Source organism: Sciurus carolinensis, chromosome 12, assembly GCF_902686445.1.
Source record: "Sciurus carolinensis chromosome 12, mSciCar1.2, whole genome shotgun sequence".
Taxonomy (NCBI): Eukaryota; Metazoa; Chordata; class Mammalia; order Rodentia; family Sciuridae; genus Sciurus; species Sciurus carolinensis.
The window spans coordinates 111,463,618-111,473,880 of NC_062224.1; the positions used below are offsets into that span (position 1 = coordinate 111,463,618).

Sequence of the window (10,263 nt, forward strand, 5' to 3'; positions counted from 1 at the left end):
GTGGGGGCTGAGGATGCGAGAGGGAAGACACCTCCAAATGACTCAAGGAATGAAAGCCCATGCCACCAAGGACCGAAGGAGAAGTCCGGCCGCGTTGCAGGCCATTTGCCACCAGTGACCATGAGCGCGAATCAGCCGCTTTCAACCGAGGTAACGGTCCTCCTCTCACCCCCAGGGACGTGGACCGTGTCTGGAGGTAGTTTTGGTTGTCACATGTTGGGTAGGGGGATGGGCAATGCTACTGGTTTCTAGCAAGTGGTGGGCAGTGGGCAGCCATGCTGCTGAGCCCTGCACAGCTCCCAGGACAGCCCTCGGCACAAAGAGCTACCCCGCCGGAACGCAGCACAGCCGAGACCAAGAACCCTGACACACAGCGAGCTCAGGTTCACGTGCAGACCCTCTCCGGAAGGCGACACAAGGAGCCGTGGTCCTCCATGAAAGCGGAAACGGGGCTGCAGGACAGGGTGGGAGGAGGACTTTGATCCTCTATCCTCCCCTATCCTTTAAAGTTTGCACCAGGTACACATGTTGCCTCTTCAAGTCGATCAAACGATAGAAGAAATAAGTCAGTAACAAATCAATAATGGATGGGGATGGGTTGATTTAAATACAAGATAAATAAGAAATTTTACAACAATCAGTCATCCTGTTTGGGTGATTTTTCTCCAGCAACCTTTGGCATCTGAGGAAAGAACATGGACCTTCATGAGCAGAATGCACTGGAAGAAGGGATCATTTTGGAATTAAGAGTCTTTCCAAGGCACTGATTTTAACAACAGGATGATGGAACTGGACAGAGAGGCAAGTGAAACTGGGGAAGGACCTCATAAACACCTTAGAAAAAGACTGAGTTTATTAATTAGCAGTCTCAGTATTTTAAGAATATTTTAGAAAAGAAAATGTTGGCGTAATTGAACTAGAACAATAGGTGATGATGTTGTGAACTGAAGACATCTAAAGTCAAACTCCAGCGGAGGAGCTTTCAATGATAGCAAAGTTGAAGGAAAGGCCACGATGGTGAGTAGCTGAAGAAGATGGGAAAAGGTCCTCGTGAGTGACAAGTGTGAGAACACAAGCCACCAGGTGTCTGGAGGCACCGCCCTGACCAGAGGCTTCTTCCCAAGAAGGAAGTGCCTCAGAAAGAGTGGTTTCTGAGCAATCGTGGGACATTTCTTGATGTCCTACTGCATGTCAGATACTTCATGCACTTATCAGTTCTTTTGGCCCAAGAAAGTTCTAGTGATCTGTCTAGAGCCCGTGAAGTCAGAAAGTGGAAGAACAAAGATTCAAATTCTGGGTTTTTAGTCCAAAGTCTGTGCCCTTTCTACCACGCCATGGCTCTGCCCCCAGGAAGACATCTTGTCACCAAGTATACAGAAAACCCAGCGAGCTTAGCACCAGCAATACTGTGTTCATGGAAACTCTGGCTCATGGGAGCTATAGAGGACAGAGACTAGCAAAAGAGAGGAGAGCCTGGTACAGATAAAAGAATTTGCAACACAGTTCTTCTCACCTTAAGAAATTCTTAATGTGATCTGAAGTCACAATGAAGAAACCATAGATAAAAAAGCAAAAGTAACAAGTGAAAAATCCCAATCATGATGATTTCAAAAAAATTTACATTCACAATACTTCTCTGTGTGCTGAAGTAGAGCTTTTATTACATATCTTCCATTCATTAAAAATAAAAAAATAAATATTTGTTATAATAAAGGAGCATCAATACCTGAATATCAGTAGGTGACAAAAAAATTTGAAGACTATTAGACTTGGTCACCAAAAGCATTCAAAATCCAGTTTTTCCTAAATATGTTTTTCATGATCTCACATTTGCTCTATTTATGGGAGTCTTTAGACACTCTCTCTCTCTCTCTCTCTCACACACACACACACACACACACACACACACCCTTACAATTGCACTGGAAATGCACCTGGTGTGTTGGAGTGGACTAAGTCCCCAACACCCCTTTTGCTTCTCAGCATTACTTGGTAGCTCAGGATGTGCAGTAAAGATGCCACCAGCAGGGTGTTGGCCTCTTTGGGTCCCTGTAGCTTATCATGCATGCCTCGTTCTTCTCCATCCCTTGTACATCCATGTTATATCCATGTATCTGATGATAGCTCTCCCTGAGGTAGCAAGTAGACCCACACTGGGAGGTGGTTAAAGGTGTCCTTCTCAATGTGTTAACTTGCTCTTGACCTCTTAACATGGGTCTGGAACACCAGAGGGTGGCTTCTGTATGTCTCTGCACCTTTGTGTGGCAGCCCAGAGCACTGTGTTCTTCAGTCATGTTCCTCTTCCTCTCCGGCTCATGGGCCTTGGGTGAGATGAGGAACTGCAGACCTGCTGGACCCTGTGGTCTCAAGGTCATTGTGGTTCATGTCTTCTCACTTGACCTCAAGTAGGCTTAAGAAGACCTTCATTCGAGACAATGTCCCCAGTACCTATAACAAGGAGCCATATGGAAAGAATCCTGAAGTGCGTTTCTTAGAGTTTATATAAGCCAAAAAATGTCTTAGATTCTTCAAAATTGACCAGGGAGAGCTCAGATACGTTGACATATAAATGGTCATTACTGGTGAAATTGAACACAGCCCCCAGGTAGCTGCTGCGGGCCCACATCTGGCCAGTAGTGCAGTAGTTCATCATCTTACCCTCCATCAGCACCAGGTCCTGGGGATACTTAGAGTTCTTCATGTAGACCTTGTGGCTCAGTGGCTGGTTGTTGCAGAATTGACCCCGGAAGTATATTTTGGAATACACAAAGTACACTCCAGTGTCATTGATCACAAGGCCACCCTTCTGATACTTCACTCCAGAGATCAGGGCAATTCCATAGGTGTCTTCCCATTCCAGCGGGCCGGACCTTGAGTTGGGTTTACCTGAAGTCAATCAAAGAGAAGCTGTCAGCAAGGAAAGCTCATGCATCCAAAAAGCTCACTCCAAGGCAAAACTATGGGCCTTTCCTTCAACAAATGTTCTACCCAGAGTGGCGTAGCTCACACAGAACTGGCTGAGGGGTCAGAACTCAGCACATCTCTGAATTCTCTTTGTCAAATTGCCTGCCTCAATCTTATCATCCTCACAAAAAGGGACAATAACAAATGTCCCCAATCAATTGCAGTGAAATTATTGAGATAATTTCATCTCTCTAAAACAAAGATTGTATGATCTTCAGAACTAGATGCAACATTGCTAAGCTTTGTGGTCCTGCCCTGAAAAGAAAAGCCAAATTCAGGGAATTCTAAATTTCTAAAGTCGAGTAGGACCTTAGGGATCCTAGCTCTATCTTCTCACCACAACCCGGATTCCTCCACCCTTCTATTTGGGCTAAAATTCCCTGTCCCACCCACCTGCCCCCCATCATTATGTTCAAACCTGAATTAAAGAGCTCTCTCCAGTACTGAACTTATTGCTGTGTGCCTGTCTTTTCCTCTTAGATTTCAAGCTCCTTTGGAGGCAGGAACCATGAGTTCTTTGTCCCCATGCCCTCAAAGCTTGGCACACAGCAGGTACTCTGTAAGAGTTTGCTGATCCACTGAGTCCATCTACAGTCTCTGACTAAGAAATCACAGAAGCGGTGGACACTACTTTTTGTGACATTCATCTTTTCATATATTTGTGGTCTCCAGTGGGAGTGGCCATAGCCTGCGACAGCAAACCACTTCACCTCACGCTGTCACCCCCAGGTGAAAGCCCAGGCCTGGACTGAGTCTGGCTTCTCACTCTACTTCTCCTCTTGGACAAGCAGAGAGAAACCCTTGCAGAAAACCAGGGAAGCACTGCAGTAATCCATCACTCACTCCTCACTCTCCTCTGGGGAAGAATCCCCCCAGGGTCTTTGAAACGGTTGGAGAGTGAGCTCCTTTCAGGCTCCTTTGCTCCCCAGCTCCAGTTTAGGACTTGCCCAGAGCAGGGGATGGGATGGAGCTGACGGGAAGGTTGTTCTTCGGTTCCAAATACCGTCACTGGAAAATGCTTGTCCCCGAGAGCTGGTCATGGAAACCAGTTTGTGTTTTGCCAAAGGCCTTCCCAGCCCCCGCCTGTGGCTTCTAGGTACAGACCTGTTAAATGGGCCACTCTCCTCAGTGCCTTTTTCTCAGAGGGTGAACTGGGGTGGCCTGTATCACAGAGAGAAAAACATACGTCAAAATGAGGTGCCAGCTACCACTACAGTGGGACGCAGTCCCACCTCTGAATAACAGATTTCAGAAGCATAGGTGGCGATATTCTGGTGTGTTCTCACCATGCTAGTCCTAACTGCAAGACTCAGCAGCAGTCTGCATTTCAGACCAAGCCGAATGGGGACAGACAGACATATTCATTATAATGTTACATTGTTGCATAAAGCTGGTGTATCAGTTCCTTCATTTAGAACTTTCCACAACTGTTTGAGGTAGGGATCATTGTCCTGATTTGTCATTGACAAAGTGAGCTTGGAAAATGGGTGACTAGTCCAAAAAGACTTAGCCAAGCAGAGTCACAGGTGGGACAGATGCTCCAGTCTCCTGCCCTAAATCCAGGGCTCTGTTCACTCTGGTTGTGCTGCCCCAAGAACAGGGACTGAAGAAGACTGCTAATGTGTCTCCTGGCTGCCGGGTTTTTTCCTATTGGCTTTACAGTCTGTCCCCACATTAATTATTCTAAGTCCTCAAACAGTCACCCCATGTCACTCTGTGGCTCCCCCTCAGGTGGTCTCGGCCTCACCTCCTCTGCTCGCTCACACTGGACACTACCCCTCGTCCTCTGCCTGAGCCTTCGCTCATGTTGTGCCGTCTGCCTGGATGCCATCCCCGGGGAGATTTCTGTGCCCAACTCCAATCCATTCTCGAAGCTCTATCGAAAACGCCTCCTTCTTTGGGAAACCTTCCAAGACTTAAAGATATGATCTTTCTCTCTTTGGAAACCCAAGACCCCTCCATTTTTACCTATCCTGTCAGTTCCGAATCCCCTTTTCTGAGGGGATACCCCCAATCGATCTCAGTGAAAACTTTTGAGACAATTTAACTCTCTGAAACAAAGATTTTATGATCTTTAGAACTAGAAGCAACACTGCTAAGCTCTGTGGTCCTTCCTTGAAAGGAAAAGCCAAATCCAAGGAATTCTAAAGTTGAGTAGACCTTAGGGATCCTTGCTTAACTGTAAAAATTGTCTTATTTCTCCCTCCCTCAGATAAATGGCAAGTTTCTTACTGTCTGCTAACCTCACCAGAGTAGGCCCCCCAGTCTGTAGCAGAAGGCGTGCCTTCGGGAAATGCTGACCATATTAAAACAAAGGACAATATTTATATTTTCCCAACTAGACACTACTTCTCTGACCTCAAATACTTCAGCCCAGGTAGAAAGTTGCTGTTTACCTAGCGGGTTCAGCTAAGGAAGACATTCAGGAACAACTCACAGGAGAGATGCTTTTCCATCTCAGGCTTGTGATTAACCAATGAAGGTCCCTCCAGGTGTGAAAACAGCCCTGTCCCCTGAAAACATTACCTGAGCAATCGTGATCTCTTAGCCCCCAAGACAAACCACCTGAAGGAGGCACAAGTGAGCAGGAAAGGCAAAACCGAGTCTCCTCTGCATCCCCTTACCTCAGCCTCCATGCAGCCCTGCGGGCATGTGGCCACACACTAACAGGAAATGGAACCGAAAACCACATGTTCGCATCGTTATATCCGCACAGAGCCTGGTATGACGCTGTTCTCATAAAAGGTACTCACGCTAAATATCTGCTGGATAAATTCTAGAAATGTCCCCCGACCTTGGTGGTGACTCCTCCCTGCCCAGGGCTTCGCACACGCCATTGCCAGGGTGGAAGGCCCTCCCCCACCTCGCTCCACACACCGGCACAGCTCCGCACTTGGTGGGCTCCCCATCCCTCAGGCGTTGGCAAAAAATACCCTCACAGGGTCTCTCCGGAGCCCTCCACCTTGGGTCATCCTTAGCGCAGTAAGGAAGCCTGCTTTTTGCTTGCTTTTGTCTACTCCCCAACTTTGCTAAAAGCGCCAGGGGGACAGACCTGCTCTCCTCTCCTATCCTTGATCACCACCCCAGTGCCCAGCCTGACACCCAGGAGGCACGGCAAGACCCTCTGTGGGTGAGCTAGCAGAAAAATGGAAAATGGAAAAAGCAAATGGAGCGTAAATAATCCATTACAGAAGCCCCAGAGAAAGTCGCTGTTAACACACGGGGGTGTAAAACTGTTTAGTTCTTTTCTGAGAATGTAAAAATATGCACAGAAGCTTAAATAGTCAGTATTAAACTAAACACACCCTCAGCATCTTGTCTTTTCACCTAATACAGAGAGATGCCCTCCTCCTCTATCTGCGATCCCCAGGACATCAAGTGTCCCCCTGACCCATGGTCATCCGTTGCTGTGGACTATGTTCTCATCTGAATACACCACAAGGTTTTTAACTAACCTCCTATGAGGCATTTAGGCTTCTTCTGAATGTTTCTTATAAACAGCCTTATGAAAAGGTGATGAATAACCTTGTAAACAAATCTTTGGGTCTAAGTTTGATTATTCCTAAGATAAATTTTCAGTGATGGGATTACAAGGTAAACTAATAGCTTCAGGTCTGTGATCTATATATTCCAAACTGTTCTTCAGCAAAATTCTAGTAATTTCCATGCATGCTGGCTGAAACTAATATTTAAGCTGCTCTCAATCTCTCTTGTCTTTGCATCTTTTACATCTCTTATTAGTAAAGTTACTAATTTGATTTCCATGTGATAATTCACTGATTTCTGGTCCGTCTGGGTTGATTTAGGGAAGATAACTGTTTACTGGGGTAGGCAGACCTGACTCATTTTTTCATTTGACTTTGAAACACCAAAATAACGCCATGAAGTGGGTGAGAGATGAATAACTAGATACTCATTTCACAAGCCACATTCCACTGATTTTCAAAGTGGCCGTACTTTAGAAATCTCCCAAAGTCGTCACTTTTAGCAGATGGTTCCACCCTGCTTGTATGCATCTGGGCTCTCTGACATTTAGGGACTTGGACCCAAACTAGGGACCAGAGCATCCCAATGATGGGGAGCTGATCTGGGTCACGTGCAGAGAGCACATTCTGAGTCTCCACCAGCTGCACTGAATGAAGATGGCCAGGTTCCCTGTTGCCTTCTTTCTGCTAAGTTTCTAAGGGTACGATCTGCCTCTCATCTTTGCAGAGGAATCCTGCTTGGCATCTTTTCCCCAATCCATGGGAATTTCTCTATTTCAGGAGGAGCCGGATCACATCCTGGGAGTAACAAACCATCAGGAGATTTTCATCTAGGCCCAGTTCCATGTCGATAGTCTTGGGCACATTATCTAATTCATTTGTTGCTTCTCCTCTGAAAAATAAGATTATGTAGACCAGAAAAGCTCTCTTCTAACTCAAACCAAATCTAAAACTTCAGTGAATCTGTGTTTACGACAAATGAAGCACATCCTAAACTTCATCCGTCCACAGCTTCCTAAACTCTGCCCTAAAATCTCATGAGGTCGGTGTGTCATCTTCTTCCTGTCCTCAAGGTCATGCAGAGGATTTTCCTTTATTGTCAAAGGTGGCTCATGAGTCCTCTGTGGGTGAAGCTGAACTGTCCTCTGAAGTCTACCCTTGGTCCCCTGGTGACTTCAAAAGAACCACTATTGTAGGCAACTGATTGTCCTCTTTTTAAAATATTCGTTACGTCCTGTAAAATACTTTAAACGAAGCCTAGCTCTAATCACGTCTAGAGAGTTGAAAAGAGGGGAGGGCGTTCCCAGAAACCCCTGTGCCTCCCCATCTCCCTTTCTCTCTCAAGGAGTCACACCCGCGGTCACCTGTGCCAGAACCAGAACACCTGAGGCAGGGCCAGGCCTGGGGCCAGGGTCTGGAGCTGGGGGCAAAGGTCCAGGTCCATTTCTCTTTTCAAAGCGAAGTGGAAGTTAGTTTGAATTATGTGCAGTGCTCAGCTACACTGATTTTGAGCAACTAAATTCACTTAGTATTTTAAAATAGTTCAAGAAACCATATCGACCAGAGCTTCAAAATTAGCCAGAATTCCTCTCACAGTATTCGTAAACCTAAGAATGGGACAAAATTCAAGACATTCCACCAACTTCATTCAGTTCTGAGGATCATCTTTGGGAACTCAAGGTACTTATATAAAAGGACTCACCTATTTGCTTCTCCAAAGATGATTTGGTATCTCTTTGACTGGTGGACTAGCAAAAGAGAAAGAGAAAAGTTGTAGAATAAGTTATTGAAGCAAACGAGGCAGAATTGTCAAATAAATCAAGTCCTGGAAAGAGAATTCAGATACTCAAATTCTTGCCTACCTTAGACTTCAGCCAAGCAATTGTGCCTCCGTGTCCCTCAGTTTTGTGATTTGGAATGGTACCAAGATTGTAAAAAATCTTTCAAGGAAATTTAGTTTGGTCTATGAGTAAATTCACTTCTAAGTAAGACTCGAAATTATTTTAATTCCTTGGATCACTAGGTATGAGGCAGTAAATGACTCAAGAGACTGCCTGACAACTGAGAAAGGAAGAACTGCCTGCCTCTGGCTCCACAAGAAAACATTCCCTTCACTTGTAGAAGCCAACGTCCCCTCGCCATAGAACAGTGACTATGGCCATCCCTTCGCAGACAGGAGAGGAAGGTTGAAAAGCACCTCACAGGTGGTGCAGGGCTCCATCCCTGTGGAGCATAGCCGCCTGCCACCCGCACCGCAGCAGAGCCATCTCGCCGTGACTCCTGGGCACAGCAGCCCACATCCAGGCTTACCTCGCGGAGTTCCGCCAGCTCCTTCTGCAGGTGGAAGAGCTGATACATTCCCAGGCCCAGTCCAACTAGGGCCACCAGCACCATGAAAAATATCACAAGGAGCCACAAGCCTGTGTTGTGGTCCCTGCTCTTCTTTAGGGGCGGTGGCGGCAGTGGGGGCAGCGGTGGCAATGGTGGAGGTGGCAGTGGAGGTGGGGGTGGGGGCCTCCGTTGACCAGGTCTTCTGGGCACAGAGGATGGACAGGCAAACACAGACTCTGGAGGGGCCCAGGGAGAGCTGGCACTGCTGTCCACCCAGTAGATCTGGGGATATGGGTAGTTCAAAGGCTGCTGCATGGCAGCCAGTGGCTCGGGCCAGCCCCAGGGAAGGGTTTTGCTTCTCTCAATCCTGCGGAGGCTGAAGTGTCGAGGTCGGGACTCCTGTTGCTGACTGCTCAGGAGAAGGGAAGCCAGCTCTCTTTATAGCGTTTCCATAACTGAGGGAAACACCTCTCTCTCTTTCTCTTTCTGCTTCTCTGAGAGACACCCACTCGCTTTGCATCTGAAGCTGAAAAGCCTCAAGAAGCTCAGAGTAAACCCCTGGAAGTTTCCGCCCACAAGTTTCTGATGAAAGCCATCAAAGCTCCGCTGCTGTCACCACCTGAGGAGGCTGGGAGGCAAAGCTCGCTCACGGTGCTCGGGTCCAACAGACCCTGAGGGGTGGGACCATGGCGTCACAGCTGGAGAAGCCACTGCACATCTGCACCTTTAGCGCGAGGACATCGCCCCCCCCCCTTTGCTTTCCCACACCTGACACTGCACGTCACCATAATTGACAGGCTAAAACCTGCCCTGCCCACTTCAGAGGCCAGGTCAGAGGTGGTCAGAGGGTCAGGTGGTCAGCTGCCCACAGGCTTTGAGAAGTCCCAGAACTGCTTTGCTTACACTACAGTTTTTTTCTTTCATGAGTCACCCACTTTTAAAACTGACACTGTACACATTAAAATATATTTTTCTATCCTGTTTTGAAATATGAGAATATTGGACAATCTCAAGACCATCTCTGCAAATCCAGGAAGCTGCCCCAGGAATGAGATACAGGTCCTCTGGGTCGCCCTCAGCCATACCACCACCCCACCGTCCTCATGCAGTGGCCTTCCAGGTCCCTGTAGGCATTTCTGTTCACAGCCCTGTTACAGCGGCCAGATGAAATTCATGATGCCCAGTTAACTGAATTTCAGATAAACAATAAATAATTTTTAGGACAAGAATGTCCTAAGCATTGCATGGAATATACTAAAAATTATTCATTGTATATTACAAATTCAAACTTCACTGCGTGTCCTAGTTCTTGCTTTTGACTAAAGCTGGCAATCCTCTTGGGGTAAACCTCGCCCTTTCCTCTGGCCTCACATAACCTTATATGCCAGTAACTTCCAAGTATTCAACCTCAGTTCCAATCAGACTCCCATAGAAACTATGAAGCTCCCATCAATTCTTACTTTCTACTTTATTGGAGAGTTCT

At 46.9% G+C, this 10,263-nt stretch overlaps 1 protein-coding gene across 1 annotated transcript; it reads right to left on the reverse strand.

The window, feature by feature from the left end:
* Positions 1 to 1,644: 1,644 nt before the first annotated feature.
* Faslg (Fas ligand) lies at positions 1,645 to 9,346 on the reverse strand. The gene is made up of 4 exons (XM_047521096.1): positions 8,760 to 9,346; positions 8,152 to 8,197; positions 4,069 to 4,125; positions 1,645 to 2,886 (listed from the first exon to the last, which is right to left on the reverse strand). The coding sequence occupies exons 1-4, from the start codon at positions 9,093 to 9,095 to the stop codon at positions 2,492 to 2,494; spliced, it is 834 nt and encodes a 277-aa protein (XP_047377052.1). The 5' UTR covers positions 9,096 to 9,346; the 3' UTR covers positions 1,645 to 2,491.
* Between the last annotated feature and the right edge of the window lie 917 nt (positions 9,347 to 10,263).

Bases quoted from the DNA above. Each gene is read 5' to 3' on its own strand.
- Faslg (XM_047521096.1), bottom strand. From the start codon at position 9,095: ATGCAGCAGCCTTTGAACTACCCATATCCCCAGATCTACTGGGTGGAC. The intron at 4,126-8,151 runs GTGAGTCCTTTT...TCTGTGATACAG, and splicing joins ATCTTTGGAGAAGCAAATAG to GCCACCCCAGTTCACCCTCT. The intron at 2,887-4,068 runs GTCTGTACCTAG...GATTGACTTCAG, and splicing joins GAGAGTGGCCCATTTAACAG to GTAAACCCAACTCAAGGTCC.